The sequence below is a fragment of the Pezoporus occidentalis genome, unplaced genomic scaffold (genome assembly GCF_034315485.1).
Source record: "Pezoporus occidentalis ecotype Australia unplaced genomic scaffold, CSIRO_AGI_Poc_V1 ctg70, whole genome shotgun sequence".
NCBI lineage: Eukaryota > Metazoa > Chordata > Aves > Psittaciformes > Psittacidae > Pezoporus > Pezoporus occidentalis.
In genome coordinates this window covers 2,044,421-2,065,818 of record NW_026916053.1, presented here as the reverse complement: position 1 = coordinate 2,065,818, position 21,398 = coordinate 2,044,421, and the positions used below count along the sequence as shown (strand labels likewise).

At 44.4% G+C, this 21,398-nt stretch overlaps 2 protein-coding genes across 3 annotated transcripts in view; one reads left to right on the top strand and one right to left on the bottom strand.

The window, feature by feature from the left end:
* LOC134175879 (immunoglobulin superfamily member 1-like) overlaps positions 1-21,398 on the bottom strand; it is a 105,669-nt gene that overhangs the window by 66,510 nt on the left and 17,761 nt on the right. The window lies entirely within an intron of this gene.
* On the top strand, positions 748-19,814 carry RPN2 (ribophorin II). 2 transcript variants are annotated; one of them, XM_062642164.1, is made up of 18 exons: positions 748-880; positions 953-1,152; positions 2,869-2,964; positions 3,579-3,754; positions 4,707-4,782; positions 5,180-5,314; positions 7,805-7,981; positions 8,375-8,493; positions 8,901-9,006; positions 10,733-10,824; positions 11,037-11,151; positions 11,823-12,017; positions 12,529-12,615; positions 13,160-13,255; positions 14,388-14,463; positions 15,374-15,503; positions 17,310-17,395; positions 19,433-19,814. In XM_062642164.1, the coding sequence occupies exons 1-17, from the start codon at positions 766-768 to the stop codon at positions 17,359-17,361; spliced, it is 2,043 nt and encodes a 680-aa protein (XP_062498148.1). In that variant the 5' UTR covers positions 748-765; the 3' UTR covers positions 17,362-17,395; positions 19,433-19,814. The 2 variants fall into 2 exon arrangements, with proteins under 2 accessions (XP_062498148.1, XP_062498149.1); XM_062642165.1 differs by lacking the exon at positions 17,310-17,395 and having other exon boundaries at positions 749-880.

Sequence of the window (21,398 nt, the reverse complement as noted above, 5' to 3'; positions counted from 1 at the left end):
GACGGGATGGTGTGGCATTGGATGCAGTGGGGTGGCATGGGATGGGACGGGATGGGATGGGACAGGGTGGGATGGCACTGGGTGAAATTGCATGTCATGGGATGGGATGGGATGGCATTGGGTGAAATCGCATGGCATGGGATGGGACAGGATGGGATGGCATGGGACAGGATGGGATGGCACTGGGTGAAATCGCATGGCATGGGATGGGATGGCGTGGGACGGGATGGTGTGGCATTGGATGCAGTGGGGTGGCATGGGATGGGACGGGATGGCATGGGACGGGATGGGATAGCACTGGGTGAAATCGCATGGCATGGGATGGGATGGGATGGCATTGGGTGAAATCGCATGTCATGGGATGGGATGGGATGGCATTGCGTGAAATCGCATGGCATGGGATGGGATGGGATGGCATTGGCCGAGCCGGGGTAGCCTGGGCAGAGCCGGGCCGGGCCGCGCTGGCATGGCTTGACACGGACACACCACCAGCCGCACCACCCATGGCGCGCTGCGAGCGGCAGGCGGCTCGGCCAATCAGCGCAGCCCACATCCTGCCAGGGGCCGCCCCCGCCCGCTGCCGAGGGCCGCCGGGAGGCTCGTACCACTCCCACCGCGCAGGGGAGCCGCCGCTGCCTCTTCTTCGGCTGCCCTGTGGCTGCCCAGTCCTCTCCCGTCCCCGTCCCCCGTCCCCGCGGGCTGCTCTCTCTCACAGTTTCGTGGCGTTCGGAGCTGGTTCCGGTGGGGCTGAAACCCCTTCGAGAAATGCGCTGTGCCTGCCGCCCCCCCCTTGGCGCGGGAGCCATGGTCCAGGCCAGGCCGAGGCGGGGCGTGGGGCGGAAGCGGTGCCGTGGCCCAGGCGGCATCATGGCGGCGCCGGGTAAGGAGCGGGCGGCGGCGGCGGGAGGGAGACGGGGAGAGCGGCGCGGCCAACCCGCTTGTCTTTCCGCAGGCCCGCGTCTGTATCTGGTGGCGGCCCTCGGCTTCCTCCTCCTCGCCGGTGCCCAGGCTCTGGCCCCCAGCCACCGCCTCACCGCCCAGGACCTGGCCCGGCTGCGGGCGGCGCTGGAGCGGCCCTTCGCCGACGTGCAGGCCGCCTTCTACTCCATCGTGGGCCTCGCCAGCCTGGGTGTGCGGGTGGCAGACGAAAAGGTGAGCAGTTGGCGGTGCTGAGGGGCTGCACAACGCGAGACACGGTGATCTGTGCGGTGAGCTCTGCTTGCGGGCCCTGAGGGAAGTCAGAGGCAGATGGATGTACGTTGTGTCCTTAGCGAGCATCACACCAACGCAGTGGCCGTCACTGGCAACCTTTAAGGTGTGCTGGTGGAGTAGGTGGCATCTTTGTCTCAGCACTAATGTGCCAGGGGCTCTCTTACACTTGGTGCCTCTAAATGGTGGTTTCAGGGCTTGCCTCTCCATAGCCTGTTGTGACATTGCTACAGTTGTTGGTTTGTTCCTGGGTTGTGCAAAAGATTTCTGCCTGCAGCATGTTTGCTTTGCTGTCCTGTTAGAGTTGGCATTATTTCATTTCAGTTCTAACAGTGAATGTAGCCAGGTCCCATGATTTCATTATTTTTGCATCTAAAATATGCTTGTGTGTGCCCAGACTAGAAGCAAAGGTTTGCAGCATCAGCATGATGCTTACTGCCTTTCCAGGCTTTGGAACATTTCTAGTTTAAACCTAGTAAAGGCTGTCCTTGTAACAACCTGCTTATATAGGCACGTCTGCTTCTGTGCACGTGTGCTTACGTATGCACCTAAGCTATGAATGGAAGGTTGTTCTTTCCACAGAAATTCAGCTAGTTCAGTAGTTCTAAACCACTTGGATTTTGTTTCTCTTTGAGTGTTGTGCATTTGCACCACAAACTCTTTAATGTGACACTCCTGAAGGTGTTGCGGTGCACCACACTGCACACCTGGCTGTGGTGGTTACTGGTGACCTGCAGGCAAGGCTCAGCCTTGCTGCTTTCGTTTATGTCAGTGTGGCTTGGTTTTTAGTACATCCTAGTTTCGGCAGGGATAGCACAGCCTTTGCTTTTGCAGGTAAAGAGGAATTATTTACTTGTTGCTTGAGGTTTGTGATGAGGCTTTCTTTGTGGATGGTGTACCTCTTCATGGGGTGATTCTATTTAAAAGGTAGAGGTAGTAAAAATAATAAAAATAATAACTAGGCAAAACACTTGAACATCTATTGGTATTCTTGGGTAACTGTAGCATGAAAATCCTGTCTTGCTTGTAAAGGCCTATGTTCCACGTACTCAAAACCTTGTCGTTTATATATGAGCAGTTAAATTCTTGGTTATTTTCTGGTTAAAATGCAGTTTTAATGATCTATCTATCTAGTGTTCAGTTAATAGTCTACGTAATAACATGGTTAATAACTAGTTAATAAAACATAAACTGCTACAGATTACTGAGCAGTCTCACTGCTTGCCTTCACACTGTAGCTGCTTACCTGGCTACGCTCTGAAACTCTGTATTCTGCCTCCATTAATGATTGTGTGTGTTGCATAGGTGGGAAAGAAACTCCCCCACAGTATTCCTGTTCATCTGCTCTCTATCCTGGGAGATTTTCCTGACTAAATACACCCACAGGACTTCAATTTTGATGGGTTTTAGAATTATACTCAAATTTAAATTGAAATTCTGGTTGCAGTACAGTTGGCGTGAAAATCATTCATCTCTTTAGCCAGGAATCACCTTTGTTTCTGTGCAGTGTAGGATTGCAAATATTCCTACGGATTTAATTTGCCTTTAGTTCAGTCTGAAAATGCACAGCAGCATGTATGAAATTGACTCAGAGTACTCTTTACATCTCCTTGATGGCTTTGAGACTGTTGCTGTCAGTTAACTTCTGTTTCTTCACAGGCTGCATGCAATTTCATCAAGTCTCATGTGGACTCCAGCAGTGTTGATTCCCTCTTCTATGCCGCACAGTCTATCCGGGTCCTGGCTGGCTGTGAGGTGGGTTTGGAGCCCTGAGCTCCAAAGGCAGATGTTCCCAGTTAAATACTTGCCTTGATATTTTTCTTCGGTTTATTTTATGCATAACTTCTACTTTTACTTTCTTTTAGTGAGTTGTATTCAGTTGTATCTTAGGTTCACAGTAATTCCGAGGGGATGTTACTTGATAAATATTCATGGCTAAGAAAAAAGGAGCCAGCACATTCTAATAGAATTCACAGCATCAATTTAAAACTTTTTAGGTAGATGAGAAACTGTTTGGATGTAAACCCTGTGTTGAACCATAGCAAGGATACAAATGCAGGCCACCCTTGCTGCATTGTGGGTGGGCTATCCAGGCCCCATTTTTCAGGAGTACTGCTTCACAAGGATGTGATGCCAGGTGAAAAGCAGTAGCAGATTACCAGGATAAATCTGAATCTTAGATTATCCTGACTTATTGACAGGAAAACTTTGGGATTTAATGAATAAAACTAATAAAAGATTAAGGGCTTTATCCCAAAAGCTTCCAGGAGTTCGCCAATAAGCGTGGTGTTCCTGGAAGCAATCAGTTGTAATTAGAAGGCTGTGTTTTTTCACATGTGAATCTATGTGGTCCCTGTGTTTTTCCTCAGGTTACCATTTCAAATGAGACCAGGGAGCTGCTGCTTGCTGCTGTCAGTGAGGATTCCTCAGTCACCCAGATCTTCCATGCTGTTGGGGCCCTGAGTGGCTTTGGCCTTCCTTTGGCATCTCAGGAAGCACTTAGTGCTCTTACTGCTCGTCTTAGCAAAGAGGAAAGTGTGCTGGCGTAAGTCTTTCAGTTGGAAGTAATTCACTGTCACATGTTTATCCTCTAGGCAGTTGGGGTTTAGAGTAAAGGGTATTTTAACACTTAATTTTTGTAATATGGGTGTAGCAGATTAGGTGCTGTGCTTTCATTTAGTGCACCTCTCCTATGAAGACAGGCTGAGAGAGCTGGGCTTGTTCAACCTGGAGAGGAGAAGGCTCCAAAGAGAACTTACAACAGGCTTCCACTAAGTAAAGGGGGTCTACAAGAAATCTGGGCTTTTTACAAGGGTCATGGAGGGATAGGACAAGTTTTCAAGCTGGAAGAGGGGAGATTTAGAGTAGACATCAGGAAGAAATTCTTTACTAAGACGGTGCTGAGGCGCTGGCACAAGTTGCCCAGAGAAGCTGTGGCTACCCTATCCCTGGTAGTGTTCAGGGCCAGGCTGGATGGGGCTTAGAGCAACGTGCTCTAGTGGAAGGTGTCCCTGTTCATGGCAGGGGTTTGGAATTGCATGGGCTGTAAGGCCTCTTTCAACTCAAACCAGTCGGGGATTGTGTGATTTGTGCAGCTCATATTTATCCCTCTGGGGGCATGAAAAATTATTTTTGGGGCAATTTTCTGCATTCAAGAGTAGTGCTCACTGAAGACAATGTATCCCAAAGAAGCCTCCTCTTTTTAAAAGATTCACAACAGATTTTTGGGTTAAACTCAGCCATGGTTCTCATTTATGGTTGCTGTAGACTTGATGCTGTTTCTCAGCCCTGTTGTTTTGGATGCCTGTACTGGGAGGTGAAAAACCATGACAATAAGCAGGAATCACTGCACATTCTTTGTCTTGAGTTGACTGCAATAACAGCTGTTTAACACTTTATTCAGAATAGAAAGTGTAGTTGCTTTGACTTAAATGATGTTTGGCTTCTTAGGAAGGAAAAATCATACAATCATTTGGTTTTGTTTGTTCCTGTTTAAGAACCATCCAAGCTTTGGAGACGGCATCGTACTTGTCCCAACAGGCAGACCTAAGTGGCATTGTTGAGGAGATAGAGGTAGGAACACACTGTGCTTTCTAAAATTCAGGAATTTTAGACCTCTGTAGTACTAAAAGAGATATTAATGTGAAATAAAAAATGAAAACCAACCTTGCTAATTCCTTGCCTGTATCATGTGGGTTGACTTGACTGTTTCAAGCAGATATTTCTTCTGGACTTCTAAGTGTTCCACAGGAGACCAAAACACAGAAAGTCGTGACTTTTAAGTGCAATTAAATCCACTAAAGGCTGATGTTTTCTTTTTAAATCCTGTTTCCAAATGACTATTACAAAATAAGTCAGGGATCCTATACAGATACTCTCGATTGTAGAGTAGGCATTAGAAGTAGAAGTAGAGTTAACTTCTGTGGATCTACTAGAATGCAGTTTAAACCTTAATAACTCTTTCTTTCAGGATCTTGTTGCTCGCCTGGATGACTTGGGTGGAGTTTATCTGCAGTTTGAAGAAGGAATTGAGACTACGGCACTGTTTGTGGCTGCTGCCTATAAACTGTCGGACCATGTGGGTACAGAGCCAGCAATGAAGGAGGTTTGTATTTGCCTTTTCCTCCCTTGCACACTGGAGCTCTCAAAGAGGATCTGCCTAGTCCCTGTTGTGCAAAGAGGCCACTATAGTTGGGTAGAATTTCTACTGGGAAAAAACAATGAACACACTCAGTGAAAAGGGACATGTGAGAGGGAATGCTAAGGAACAGAATCCAGGAGGAAATACCACCTTCAAGATCACTGCCTGGATTTGGTTTGTTTTTCAGATGTACAGAAGGAAGTTGCAAATAAGGCCTAGCTTTTCTTCTGTTTATTGAGACAAGCTGTTAAAAAAAAACCTCTTGTTTCGGAGCTTGTTCTGGTATTGGCACTTACCTAGCACTCTCCAGCATTGTAATGTGCTTTGTAGATGTTATTTACCTGTGAGGAAATGCAGGCACCCCAGTTTGGGGTGCCCAAAGGGGAGACGGCGTTAGTACCATACACCAACAGGAAACCAGATGCAAAAAGCTTGTCAAAAATGAAAGTCTGTCAGAAATTCCTTTTGAGCTTAATAAAGCCAGAAATCACTATTGCAAGCTATCCACAAGTTAACTGAGTTTAGCTGTACTTGTGGTGGAGAATGGCAGCTCCTTAAAGCACCAGCCAAAGTGGCAGCATTGAGACAGAACCTGGCATAAGACATCTGAGTTCATTCTTGGCTCTCTTCCATGCTTCTGCCAAACAAACTAATGCAGAGTCATTTTGGTGTCATTTTTGAGGTAGTGATTCTGCTACACACAATTCAAACTGTCAGTGTCCAATGGATGTTTAAAAAAAGACCAATCAAGGAAAATTGTTTAGTGTTGTGCTGTCAGAAATGCTGTTGTTGGGGCTTAAAGCTTTATCTCTTGTGAATGGTGAGAGTTCCTCCAGAATGCCACAAAACTCTCTTTGAAGACTGATTTGTATTATCTGGAAAAAACAGTTTTCCTCCCCAATTTAAATGAATGTCAGATGCTGACCTGGGTCTGGAGCTATGCCATGCCCTCATATAAATGAAAAACATACCAGGATTTGTACTATGCAGGAGGCTTGTGGCATCTGTCTGGATACTTTCTCTAGTTGTGGTGTACATTGGTACTCATTAATTTACTAAGTATATGCTTATTGCTTTATTTGCTTTTTTATTCTCATTTCTGGTTAGAATTTAGCCCATAATTCTTTGCTTGGATGAAAGTACAGGTAACCAATCCCTCCATTTTCTAGACTAGCAAGGAGTGATGAAGAATCTCAATAATACTGGGTACCCTGGGCAGTGTGGCACTAACCCTACAAATTTGCGCTGCAAAACCAGCTGGGGGATGTGGTCCCACTCCTACTTCAGAGAGTGCAAATCAGCTTTGGCACATCCCAGAGCCAGAGCTGACTCTCTGCTCTTGGTGGTATTGCTTTAAAGCGAATCCTCTTAGTTTGAGGATGCTGCTGAACCTAAGGGGATAAGCCTATCCTGTCATAGGCCTGGACTGGCGCCTTCCAAAGCCATTGGGATGCGTTGCATCACTGCTTCTTGGCCTTCCCAACTTGACAGGTAGCAAGGACCTTCTCTACTGTACAAAGGCAGTTGTACAGCTTGTGGAGCCAAATTGTCTTTTTACAGCTGCATACGGTCTGGATAGTTGAGCTGGTGGTATCTTCCATTCTTAAACATGTAGTTTGAAGAGATACATCCACATTCTGGTGTGGCAAGTTTTTAGCACAATTACAGTGATTGTGGTTGGAACCTCCCAGCCAAGAATGAGAATGCTAATGTGATACTCAAAAGGAAGCTAGTTTGGGGCTGCCTCATAACTTGAGCTATTTTTAAAGCAAGTGGGAAATTAAACAGTCTTTATAAATGATGTTTTTATTAATAACATTATACTGAGCCAGTTTGCAGTGTTGTGGTGTGATGGTTTCACCCCAGCTGGCAACTAAGCCTCACACAGCCACACACTCACTGTGCTCCCCTCGTGCAGTGGGAAGAGAATCAGAAGAGTAAAAGTGAGAGAACTACTGGGTTGAGATAAAGGCAGTTTAAAAGGTAAAGCAAAAGCTCCACACACAAGCAAAGCAAACCAACGGATTCATTCCCCACAGGCAGGTGTTCAGCCATCTCCAGGAGAGCAGGGCTCCATCATGTGTAGTGGTGACTTGGGAAGACAAATGCCATCACTCTGAGTATCTCCCCATTCCTTCTACTTCTCCCAGCTCTGTATGCTGACCATGACTCCATATGGTGTGGAATATCCCTTGGGTCAGTTGGGGTCAGCTGTCCTGGTTGTGTCTCCTCCCAACTCCTTGTGCACCCCCAGCCTCCTCACTGGTGGGGTGAGGAGCAGAAAAGGACTTGGCTCTGTGTTAGCACTGCTCGGCAGTAACAACATCCCTATTTGATCAACACTGTTTCCAGCACGAATCCATACTGGCTGCTATGATGAAAATTACCTTGGCCAAAACCAGCACAAGTGGTAAGGTGCTGACGCTTCTGTGTAATTTGCTTTTTCTCTTTCAGGATCAAATCATTCAGTTGATGAATGCAATTTTTAGCAAGAAGAACTTTGAGACCCTCTCAGAGGCTTTCAGCGTTGCTTGTGCTGCAGGTTCCTTATCCCGGAATCGCTACCACTTGCCTGTCATTGTCATCCCTGACGGGCCTGCAGCTGTGTCTCACCATCAGCCTGTACTCAGGGTGAGTCCTTAACTTCAGATCTTAACTCATCTCTTGGGTCAGTCTTTAGTACTGCAGGTCTAAGCTGACTGTGTGAGGTGATGTCCTTCATTTTTAACTCCAGGCCTCTGGTTCCAGTAGATCTGGGGCTTTAGTGCTTTTATGAAGTGATTCTTGGGAGCCTCTGCTTACCCAGGGCTTAGCAGCCACTACCTGAAGAAGGCACTGTGTGGAAGTCAGCTCTGCTGATTTCAAACTTTAGCTTTCCCATTGTGTTAGAAAGAACTAGGTGAATCTGGGATGCTGGGCAGGGAAGAATTCTGGGTGTGTAATACAGGGGGTAGTGAGTTGTCTGTGTTCTCCTTTCCTTCTGGGGCAACAGGTTTAATGGAAATTCTTGGTTTTCTCTTGTAGCTACAAGTGACTGATGTTATGTCCGAGCCACTGACTCAAGCTTCTGTAAAACTTGACTACGCCAAGAGTGCATCTAGCAAAGCCACTGTCCTTCAACAGACAGCATTTACTCTGTCAGGGTAAGGAATTAATCTTATATTTACAATTTGTAAGGCAAACGGGTGGTGTTCAAACAGCTTTGTTCTTGTTTTCCTCATGTATTCTTCCACCAGAGAAACATTTGTATAATGGAAAACTCGTATGGCTGTAGTTGTGTTTTGTTGGTAATGGGTGACTAAGCACCTTTCGTAGTGATGGTGAATTTCTGTTGCTTTTTCTTCTGATTGGGATTGGGAAATTGCAATGTTCTTCTGACCTCGGGGGAACTTTGAAGAATTCTTTTTCTGCTGCACTTAGTGATGTTAGTTTTCTGCTGCGTTTCACTTTTTGCCTGCTTAATCTGGCATATTTGGAGACTTCTTAGTAGCAAGCTATGATCTCTTTAGTGTCCTACAGGATACTTAACCCTTTGCCTTTTTTGTTATAGAGATGTCTTTGAGCTGAACTTCATGAATGTAAAACCTGCAAGTGGATATTATGATTTCTCTATCAGTATTGATGGAGATAAGCGATTTATTGCTAACAAGGTTGAGGTGGGTCTACTTTTTGATGGCATTTTAATTGTGTGCTATTCACTGAAACAGCTTTTTATTTATACCCATTAAGGATGTTGCCAGTTGCATGACATTTTTATCATATGCTTTTTCTGTAATGGACTGGATTTTGACTGGATTATGACCAGTAACCAGATTAATACATGATCAAAAGGGATTTCTATAAATTTCAAACCTGATTTAGCACTTAGATGCTGATCTGACAGCATATGAACAAAGGCTAGCAGTGGAAATGATTATAGAGCAGCCCAAAGTACCCATGCAAAAACAGTTCTTCAGAGCACTGAAGATCTGAATCTGTAAATCTCAAGGCTTGTCTGGCAGTTGTCTGCTGATTCCCTGTGTACAGAAGCTGGGCATTTGTTGTTCACCTGTATAAGCTCTAGATCCGCAGGAAAGAGTCAAGGAGGTCTTTTGATATTTCCTAACTGTGTAGTATATGGTATTGCTTTGGTAGTGGAGAAAGTGTCCAAAGCAGCATGTAAATGAAGTCTTCATTTCATGCATAGATACCCCCTCAAGTCTGTTACAGTGAGAAGAACAGTGACATCTGTAACTATTCATATAGTCACCCCAGTATCAACAGCTGAGCCTTCTCTTCTCCAGTGATGTCTATTCCCAGGGTAGTTTTTATCCTCAATCACCTGTTCAAGGAGAAGATTAGCTTTTAAAGTCTTCCAACACAGCCAGCTTGGACTGGAGGAAGATGCTTATTTACAACTGACCTTTACTCTGTGTGTCAAATTTATGTTGTTGTAGTAGTAATGGCACTTAGGAGTGTCAGAAGGGAACTGATTGGCCCTGCAGATGCTGGCTGCTGACACACATTCCTCCCCAGGTCCCAGCAGGAATGTATTAACACTGGGGCAGCTCTGTGGGAACCGCTTCTAATAAGACATACTGGTGCGGGGGAGGGCTGCTGGGGAGCTGCTTTTTTTCCTTACTGTTATTAGCATTAATTGTCCTTAATGCACCATCGCTTTGACAGTAATGAGCTAAACCAGTGGGTCATTACTCCAGCAGAGACCACATTTCCTGGCATTAAAATATTTGTGAGATGTTTGTGTGGTGTTCAGCTGGAGGGCCTGTGTGCAGCAGCTCGGAGTTGCCTTCACATACGTTTTCTAACATTAATATTTCGTTAGTCCATCTTTCTTTGCTCCCATCTTGAAACAAACTAAGGCTTTACTAACATTAGCCTCAGTATTCCACCTGTTAATGGATGCATTTTCAGGGGTAACCTCTATTTTAAATGACACTTTCTGTTGTAAAGGAACCACCAAGACTGTTGTGTTTGAAGTCTGGCCTGAATGTTTTAACTCATGTTTCTGCATACTTTTCCCGCAGGTTCCCTGTGAATTATTTTTCGGGGTGAGGGTGTGGGGCTGGTTCACATGAGCAAACCTGTAGTAACAAATAGTAGTTTATGGTGAAAAATACCTTAGCAATGAAACTTGAGTTCTCCAGGGAAGCATTTGGAAGCTTGGAGAACAAATGTGCTCATTAAAACCTACAGACTGCAGTAACTGCTTGTGTTTGAGAGAATTGCTATGTATCCTTCTGTTCTGATCAGGTTCTGTCTTTTGGCTTAGTGTAAGACCCTCTCTGGGGAAGGGGACAGAAGAGCTAAAGCTTCTGCTGTGAACTTGACCATAATTAATGTATGTAGAGTGCTCTGAGTAATTTCTGTTGTGTTTTGTTGCAGCTGAAAGTAAAAGTTTCCACAGAAGTTGGGATTACCAATGTGGATCTTTCTACTGTGGATAAAGATCAGAGCATTGCACCAAAAACAACCAGGTAAAATGACTTGATGTCATTCTATTAATTAATTTTCATTAAATTTATGGTGGAAGAGAAAGACCTGTTAGTTCACCTGACTTGATAAAATAGCTCATCTGTGCTGAGTAGACTGCGGTACTGCCAGGCAGGCTTGCATGCCTTGGGTTCTTTGAAGAGCAAGGATTTTCCTGGAACACCACCTCAATTCTCTTTGGTTTCTTCCCTCCCAGGGTAGCTTACCCAGCCAAAGCCAAGGGCTCATTCACTGCTGACAGCCACCAGAATTTTGCATTATCCTTCCAGCTGATAGATGTGAACAGCGGAGCTGAACTCATCCCTCACCAGGTTGGGAGAAGATTTTGTCATTGCAGTGTCACCGAGATGTTCCATCTTGAAGCATCTGAGGTGGCAGTTGCTTTAGAAAAGATTTAATAGGTTTGGGGAAGCCTTTTGTTTCTGATACGGACTGTGAGAGATCACTGGTCTTGGTAGATGGGAAGTGAATTGGGTTAACTTGTTTTGGCTGTATGTTAAATGAAGCCTCTTTTGGCTCTGGTGCTATGTTTTACTTAACAGAATGAGTGCAGGTAGCCTGTACTGTAAAAGCATGCTTCTGATTATTTAAATACAGATTGTTTGCTGGAAAAGTCACTGAATGTGGACTTCCTTTAAAATCTTTTTTTTTTTTATGTATAAAATAGAAAAAAGGGAAGGGGGAACACCCTAACAAAACCCATCTGTGTGTACATCCCTGTTGTGTGCTGTTGCATATATCCTGTGGAGAAACGCTCAGTATTTTACCCTCTACCCCAAGTGGGCCATTGGCCAGTATGGTCCTGTGTTAATGTTGTTACTCAAAGAAACACAGAACTTTGCTGATTTTCAGACACCTGGACTCCCAGTTTATACTCTGACTTCTGTTAATGTGCTTTCTGATTTGGGGGTCAGTTTCTTGTTTCTCTGTCATTTATAAACACTGTGAGATACTCCATAAACGTTACAATCTTTCCTTCTAGACTTTTGTCCGACTTCACAACCAAAAGACTGGCCAGGAGGTGGTGTTTGTTGCAGAACCAGATAGCAAGAACGTTTACAAGTTTGAACTGGATACCTCTGAAAGAAAGACTGAATTTGACTCTGCCTCTGGTACCTACACTCTTTACTTGATAATTGGAGATGCCACTCTGGAAAATCCAATCCTGTGGAATGTGGTATGTAGCTGAAAAAGTGGCCATGTGGTTTTGAGATTACTGGCAGTCTGAAGGGGAGGGCATGGTACAGCCCTGGATATAAGAAAGCTCAAATGTTTGTTCTTTGTAGTGAACCAGAATCCTTTTGGCCATTTGTGGGCTCTGAGGTTTGCTGTTTGTTTTAAGTTTTTAAGTAGGCATCAAGGCAAGACAGAAATGAGCATTCATTCATGGGGGAAAAGAAGCTTCAGAACCTTTACGGGTTTGGTAATTTCACAGCAAGCACTTCAAGGTTTAGCCTTTTATGCTAGAAATAAGTCCAGTTCTTAGAGATGGGTAAGTTCTGTTGTTGTCTCTGTTTAGGAGAAATTGCTGCTTAAAAAATCTGGTGGCTTTTTCTTATTTCCCTTTAAAAAATCATGTCAATTGGAGATTGACAAATAAGGAAATAAGCCACAGTAATGGAATAGGCTTTATAAAACTTGTATCACATTAAGATCAAACTTCATGAAGCTGCACGATTTCATTTCAGGCTGATGTTGTGATCACATTCCCAGAAGAGGATGCGCCATCCACAGTCCAGTCAAAGAACCTCTTTGTTCCCAAACCTGAAATCCAGGTACAGTCAAAACCAAAACCAGTGTGTGGGGATGGGGGCCAGTCCTGCTGGGGTTATTCGTCCTCCTTGTAATTTATTTTTGAAAACTCATTTCTTATTCTGTGTAGGTCATGTAAATAAAGGAAGAGCAGAGTTACTGCTTAATGGAAGGAAATGTGGTGCATTCCTCTAGAGTATGAATAACTAAGCTGTGTGTCTTATGTATGAGAGAGCAGCTAGTGTCACTGAAAAGACTCAAACATGTAAATTTGACTAGGGAAGCACCACAGAAGCTCTCTGCTTCTGAAGATGTCTCTTGCTTCATTCCAGCCATCTGTGCTGATGACAAGCTAACAAGTGCTTCTGTGAGTGCAAAGAAAAGTGAACTGTGCCAGAGATTAAATGTGCAGAGGCTGGAACAGACACTGCTTCAAAGTCTCTTTGCCTTAAGAGGAATGCTTATCATCCAAAGGAACATCTGGGAACAGCACCAGGGCTGCAGCTGGTCCTCTGGGAAGCTCTGTTGGAATACTCCTACTTATGAGTTGGTTTTGTTTGTTTGCAGCACCTCTTCAGGGAGCCTGAGAAGAGACCTCCCACTGTGGTATCGAACACTTTCACGGCACTGATTCTTTCCCCCCTGCTTTTGCTGCTCATTCTGGTGAGTGAAGTGAGCCGCAGAAGAACAACATCTTTCCCTATACAGTCCAAAGTCACTCAGAAGGTTGGCCAGCTAAACTCCTTATTAAAACTGAAGGTTAATCACAACTAGCACAGCAGTGCTGGAGTCACAGCTCGCAATGGCAGTGCAGGGTGTTGGTCTGGTATTGTCTCTTTCCCAGACTGTTGGGGGGGGGGGGGTGACTTTATAGTCAAAGCAGAAAAACACTGCTGGTGAGTAGAAGTAGGTGGGTGAGTTTCTCCAGTGTGCTTCTGCTCAGGATGTTGAATAACAGTGGGCAGATTAAATTATAACTAATGTTAGAATTACACAGGAAAAAAGCAGTGATTCTGGCATGCGCTTAATATATCCATCACCAAATGTGTGTTACTTAATCCTATCAGATGGATTCCCATTTATGGATATAATTAGTATTGGTGTCTGCAGTTGAAACATCCACTGCTACTCACTGTAGTGTCAGATCAGTGTTTTGAACTTAATGCAATACAGAATCTCATCTAGGCAAGTTAAACTATTCCTTATTTAGAGGATGAAACTCATCTCTGTTTGCTTGGCAGTGATTTTTCCCTTCCCAGTGTCATCAAAAGTTGGCATTCGGATAGTCATGTCCACTGGTCTCTGGAGTTCACAATATACACATTGATGAGACTTTAGTGAAAAATCCCACTGATACTACACATTTCACATCTTCATGCCTTTCTCTTTTGTCCTCTAGACACTGAAAAGGGTTTTATGACCCTTTTCAGAACTAGAACCTCGCCTTTTTTTTTTCTTTTGGTTTGAAATTAATTCAGCAGGGTAGAAATGGCAATGTTGCTTTTTCTGGAAAACGTAGACCTGGAGCAGCATCCTCTCATCAGTTTAAGAAACATAAGTGAGAAAATGTGTTTGGCATTCGGAAATAGCAGGAGAAATTTTCACTAGAGGAGTTTAACAGTTCTCTCTAGCAAAATTACTACTCTGTGCTCTTGTAGCACTAAACGAGTGCTTCTGTAGAGAATACACTGTAGTCATTGAAGAACTTAAACAAGCTTGAAAGGTACTGAATTTTAAAATAAAAGCTTGTATTTACAAAGCTGTTGTAATTAAAGTTGTGCTTCTTTTCTTTTAGTGGATAAAGATAGGTGCCAACATCTCCAACTTCAGCTTTGCTCCCAGCACCATTGTTTTTCACATGGGACATGCTGGTAAGTGTCAGAGGCTTTCTGATTTGTTTGACTTTCTCACCTGGGAGTTACAGATGAAAGCCCTGGTGGTTAATGGGCTTGTGGTCTATTAACTATAATGACATAATAGCATAACATTTGTTCTCTTGTTTTCATCTGTCTTCCTGCTTTTCATCATTGTTAATATGGTGATAAAGCTGTTTTGGCCATCAGTTTGTGGCAGCTGTCATTATCCAGGCTCCTCTCTCACACTATTTATCTGTACTTAATAGAACTTCTTATTTCCAGAGATCACACTTTCTCTATTGCATGTTTATCATTTGTAACAGGGAGTTTCTGTGGGGACTGAAACCTGCAGGACTGCTTCTACAGTGAAAGGCTACAGCTTTTCTTTAAAGCTCTTTCTGTGAAAGTTCTTGTTCTTTGGCTGGACCAATTTTTTTCATCAATTTTACTGTGTCCTTGATTGCACAGGCATTTACTGTCTTGGTAGAATAGCAAAAACATAGCAGGTTGAGAGAACATTGGATCTACTGTTTCTCAAATGACAGTGGGTTGCTTAATCCAAACCATTTTCTTTGGAAGCTTTATAAAACTGTAAGCTCCTGCAGATGCGCAAAGGTTAATAGTCTCTATTGAAATCCAGAGTATCCTCTCCTAATAGCCCTTAATGTCTATAATACATACATAATTCTACCACAAGAGGATTGGCTACGAGCTGTCAGTGTCACATTTTTCTCCAGGATGGAGACCCAGATGCCTCTCTTCCCTGGCAATAATGTGTAGTTCCAGGTCTGCCGTTTCAGAGCTTCAGAGATGAGATAGAAACCAAATGCTTCAGCCTGGCAGTACAACGTAACAAGTGTTCTGAGGATAATGAATGGTCTTTGAAATGCAATTTCAGTCGTGGGCTCTGTCTGGTTTTTCACAGCAATGTTGGGACTCATGTATGTCTACTGGACACAGCTCAACATGTTCCAGACTCTGAAGTACTTGGCCATTTTGGGTGGCATAACATTCCTGGCAGGCAACAGGATGCTGGCTCAGAAAGCAGTAAAACGGTAAGCTGGGGTGGATGCATTGGTGGGAGCTGCTTCTAAAATCAGTGGGAAGGAGATGACGTTGATGCTACCATGTGTCAGTACCTGATACAAAAGTGAACACTGCTTTTGGTTCTTGGATCTTGTGTGGGATGTGCTGTTCAGTCTCACTTCGTGCCTGTTTTCAGATTGGGGGTTTAAACTGACTGGGGCAGTGAGGTCCTGTCACTGAGGTACAGTTCTTTTAGGGAGAATGGCCATTGCTGAAGTGATCAGGCACACAGAGTAAGCACAGGGTGGAAGTATGTGCACTTTGATGTGGGAAACCCACATCCAGCAAGACCCATTCACTGACAAATTCATTTTGCTACATGGTCTATCAAGCTCTCACAATATTGTTAGATAATGAAAGCCACTATCGATGCAGAAGAGGCCCAACTGTTCTGTAGCTGTGTTTACGAGATCAGTTTTAAGAGGAGGAAGGTAAGATGGGAGTATTTTGCTGCTCTCTTCACCTCCCTACAGGGGGATTATAGCAGAAGGGAAGGGAAGCAGATGCTTATTAGAGGTGTGCAACAACAAAGGACAGCACACCCAAGCAAAACTATGGAAAATGTGAGGGCTACAGCATTCATTTCTGTGCTGGCATTGGACTGATTCTTCACACTTGAGTCTTCGCTGTGCAGTGTCTGGTGAATGTGTCGTGGCTTACACAGCCTGCAGGCAGTTTGCTGACCCAGGCTGCCAGTACAATGTGTTAATTAGAGGTCAGACTGTTCCCTCTTCTTCCCTTCTGCCACGTGGGGTTTCCATGTGAGATTTAACGTTTTAGCCCTTTTGTACTAATGCAGAGTTTGGCTTTGAAGATGATCTTACTGGCCTGCTTTGCCATCAAACCTGTGCTTTTCTTACTTTCCGCTTTGGAGCCACTAGGGGTTGTTTATCTTTGCATACCTGTTTACAAAGGTACCCCAGGGTTCTCACTTTTTGATTACACCGTATTAAAACCAGGATAAGAGCTATAAGAAAAAAAAAACTCCAAACAGAAGAACATGACTTTCAGGGTTTTTGCAATGATTTGTTGTCTTTAAAACGTTTCTACTTGCATGGCTGCAGCAGGGAGGATGATTACTATAATTAACCCTTTTCATACCATCCTCCCAGCTTGCTTAGCCTTGGTCCCTCGGATGTGCAGCCTTCTCCACTGTGGCATTTTCCCTTTTTAGTATGACAGTTCCTATTGGGATTTTGTTGCCAACAGGGCTCTGTTGTATTTAGAGTAATGATAAAATCATTGTTAATTACAGATTGCCTAGGATACAGATTTGGGGAGAAATATTACAATGAAGCTTACTTCTAAGTGTCTTTGCTCAACCAGGGCTTCTGTTAACACATAAATGCAGGTGCTTGGTTCCTACTTCAAAACACTGCAGGGGGTGTCCATGTGCTTTCTCACTGTGAACAACATGAAGCTGCAACTACAATGGCAAATTTGAAAGTAAAACTTCTACCTTAGGCTAAAGTTAAACCCTTTGAACATGACTTTAAAGTTCAAAAAGACATCTTTTTGTGAGGTGCTGCTAGCCTGGCTCAGATGTTGAAGTGCAGTGGTAATTAACTACATGGCACTTTGAGGCAAAGCTGCTCTTCCACTATGGACACTGCTGGCGGCTGTGGGAAGGGAACTGTATAAACCATCTTTTACAGAAGTTACCAGAAGGTCTGGTTTTGCTTTTTACATTCTATCACTGGCTCTGGTTCCTGGAGCAGGGCTGCTTTCCTCCTTCCTGTCCTCTCTGAACCTTTCTCCCTCTTTCCTTTTGGCAGGATCGCTGCAGAGCAGAGCAGTAGGTTGGCAAAGTATAGAACGCTGCGGTAAAAGGGGGTTTTGCTAGTGACCAGCTCTTCCAGAAGTAAGGGCCTTTTTGGAATTTGCCTTTCCTGGGCATGCTGCCTTTCATTTCACTTCATCACTCACTCTGTGTACAAAAAGATATCGGAGCTGAAACTGCATCCTTCCAACATTGCTCACTGGGCTTTAAATCAGTCCTTGGGTGTCCTTGGCTGCAGCTGGGTTTGCATATTAGCAGTACGTGTCCTCTGAGAACTAAATTGTCTTTGTGTGATTTCCTCAATCTGAATCCTGTATGCTAATACGTGCACAGGCTGTCCTGGGCACCAGGCAGCAATTGGGTGATGAAATAAACCTGGTTTAAGCAGTATTGTTCCTGTAAATAAATTATTAGTAATGTTGGCTGGAGGAGACCATGGTGAAAGTGGCTGATACCTGGGTTGTTCCCATCCTGCTGTTGGTACTCACTATCCCCATCTGCAGTATTCTGGCTGTTCAGCTGCCAGGCACTCTGACTGCTGAATTACGTCCTCATTTGGGGTGGCAATGATCTCTGTGTGCAGCAGTCAAGTCAGCATCCCCTCATTCGGATGAGAACACGACCCAGTCCAGGGCTCATCCTCCCGTTACACCGAACTGGTCATGATGGCTCAGTCAGCAGCAGTCATCCCCCTCCATTGAATGCAGTCACCTGATAAGTCTCCATTACCATTCACCAGTAGAAAGCCCTTCTTTTCCTTTCATTCTGAGCAGGTAAGGTCCCAGTTTGCTGTATGCACAGCAGTGTAGGAGGCAGGACTGCCTGCTGCTCTGCATGCTGCCTGGTTTTGAATGTGCATGTGAGGCTTCATTTCTCTGTCAGTGCACCGTTTTATTTTGGGGAGGGAAGAGAGCATCTGGGAGAAGTCGTGTGATGAAACTGCAATTGCTGCAGTGATACATCTCATGAGCATCTGCTTTCTCATGTTCACAGTGCTCCAGGCACACACAGAGCTCAGTTTTTGTGGTGTTAAAACCATTGTGGGTGGCTGTGTCACAGAAACCATGTGCACTGTGGTGTAAGCTCCTGTCTGCAGCTCAGATAGTATGGAAGATGGATTCATGAAAATTGCCTAAGGAGAATTTGGCGTCATGTCCCAGAGGAAAACATCCTGCTCCTATCTCTTCTCTCCCTGGAGTGTTTTGAGGTACCTGAGCACAGAACAAGCTGTGACAAGTAACTGGAGAGGAACTGGAGATGGCTGTCACTTGTTTTAGTAGATGAACGCTGACTGCATCCCGGCTGTGTTTGCTGGTGCTGTTCTTGTCCCTGGATGCTTCTTTTTACCATAGCTTTGGGCTTTCAGCTGTTCAGTGGCCTGTCACCAAATGCCTCACTTGTGTTCTCCACAGCTTGCATGTTTTCTGTCTCTCAACATGGTGTTTTAACTCCTTAATTCCTCATGGGCTGTGACTAATCCTGGATGATCTTGCACAGAATTTATTATCTACAAACCATCAGTTATGTTTTGCTGCCATGTGCACTCACGAGCATTTGTCCTTATTTCTGGGGTTTCTGATGCCCCAGATACATCAGTTAAGAGTGCATTGTTACAGTCTTTAAGGGCTGGGCTGTCAAGTGCTCAGCATCCATAGCTGTGCCTGTCTCTGGCATCTTGGAAGGTAAAAGATGGGTGTGCTGTGCCCACATCAGACTGCTTCCTCTTCTTGAGGACCTAAAGAACTTTATTTTGTGTTTACATGGACCACTTGATTCCAAGCAGACAGATTGGTCCTGTTAAAAGTAGAAGAGTAGTTCAGGTACCTGCAGGCTTTGCATTCAGCTCGGCTTTTTTGTTCACTTCTGTAATTCACAAGGCTCATTCATCCCTTCTGCTCCAGAGATTATCCTTCATTTTGTCTGACCATTTCCATCCTCCTTGAATTCAGCCCTTGGTTCCATTGCAGCACTGGTTTTATCACTCTGATAAACTTCCATTGAGAGGCTGGTCTGAAACACTTCCCTGGAGAGCGAATGAGGGGTCTGGGGACACTTCTCTGTGCAAGGAAGTGCTTTGTTGCCTGGAAGAGTTAATTTTTCTTGGATTTGTCTTTCCAGGACACACTAGTCCCAGAAGAATGGAAGAAATGTGGAAAAACAAAGCAAATGCCTTCAGAGCAGAGGTGAATAAATGACAGAAGGAAGAAGGCAGAAGCAGATTTTTGGGTTTTTTATTAAGTCAAAAGGTGCCAGTTACACTTTTTAAAAAAAAAAAAAAAAAAAAGATCTGATTTTCATCATTGTGTTCATGCTCCTTCAGTGCATTTCATATGAATCCAGAAAATCCTCTTCCCTGGATCCTCCCTGCCCCTTTTTTTTCCCAGGATGTTTAAATTTCCTTTAGGAAAAAGAGGAAAAAGCAAATACACTTCGACCTTTCCCCAGATGTTTCTCCTCATCCTGAAAGGTTTGTGAATAAAGAGGAAAGAACGGTCCTGAATTGTGTCATTTGGCTGTCTCTGAGGCTGGGATTGGAAGTTGGGCTCACATGAGAATGGAAAGAGCTTTTTCTGGTGGGCAATTTTGTGTGTGAGTCATTGCTGTGTGAAGCTTCCTGTTCTTTCATGTCCTTTCCCAGAGGGACATGTTTATTGGGGGGGGGACTTCCCACTCCTGCCCATCCCTTGTGTCATGCTTTCACCTGCACTTCTCCACTAATGGCTTTTCTCTCTGGCTTCAGGGTAGTGTTGGGCTGTGCTGAGTTGCCACTGGGGCTCAGGTTGTAGCAGTCCCTGGAGCCTGGCCCGTGTGCTGTGGTGCTGCCTGCCTGGCCATACCTGACCCTGGCAGGTTTGGTGGATCCCTTAAGCAGGTTCACTTCCCTTCCAGTTCCTGGAAGTGACCTTTTCACTCCAAGTTTGATTGGGGATGCTGCATCTGTTCTGTGAAACAATGCCTGCCAGAAGTCGCTGGTTGCCATGTGGCCACGTTTGAGTTACTCAAGCTCTAATTTCTTGAAGGTAATAGTAATTACCTTCAAGACTACTAAGAAGTGTTCAGGCAGCACACTTGGGCTTTATTGAAGGACATGCCAATAGGGGTAACCAAAGCCCAAAATCTCCTCATGAGCAACTTGGGAAACACATAGGAAACTTGACAGTTACTTCCTCCCTGCCTCTTTGTCCCATGTCAGACCAGTTTCTTTAAAGGCCTTTTGGCAAAGGAACTTTATCAAATGGCTTTTGGAGATTCAGGAAAATTTATCAACAGCAGGCATGTGGATAAAGGTGTGGAGCTGAATCCCTCAACAAACTTCAGGTGTGAGGCCTGGCTGCTCTGTAAAAGCCATCTTGGCTCTTCCCTGCTGCGGTTGTTCACACTTAGCTCACTGTTTCTCTTCTTTGTGATAGTTCCTACCTGTTTGCTCATTGTAAATGTTACACAGGATGACAAAGAGGTTTAATAAATTCCTCTGCACTCCTTCAAAACCTGATCTCCAATGTTCCATTCAAGTCCTGGGGATTAATGGATTTAAGCAAGAAATAGTTAAGCTACTATTTACGGTGTTTTACTGTGGAGTTCCTTTTCACCGTAGTGAGCATATTTGAGCCTCATATTTTGTTTCTGCCCACTTTGTTGTTAAGTTTTTCCACTGATGCTTGGTGCTAGGACAGTTCTTTCCCTGGGCCTGTAGAGCTCTGGTACATTAGTCAAGGTGAGCACAGATGTGATGTGTCTTTTCTAAGCTGTATGTGTTGCTATTGATTTTTCTGCCTCCTTGGCTCTGCGTTAGGGAAGGTGGTTTTTATTCTTCTGGCCTTTTATTCCTCAAGACATTTTCTGGTTTGCTTTACTTGCTTTTATATTTAATCTCCCAGAGTTTGAGCATTTGTCTCCTCATTTTGATGCACGCTCAAATGAGTCCCTTTTATACCTAAATAGCTGCACTCATGCAGCTGTTTATCATGCAAACTTAGGTCTCTCCAGAGTGGTTTTGACAGATCTTTTGATTTCATTGGGAGTATCCAATCCAGTGTTTGCATACGGCTTTGCTGCCACTTAACAGAACTTTGACTGGTTGCTA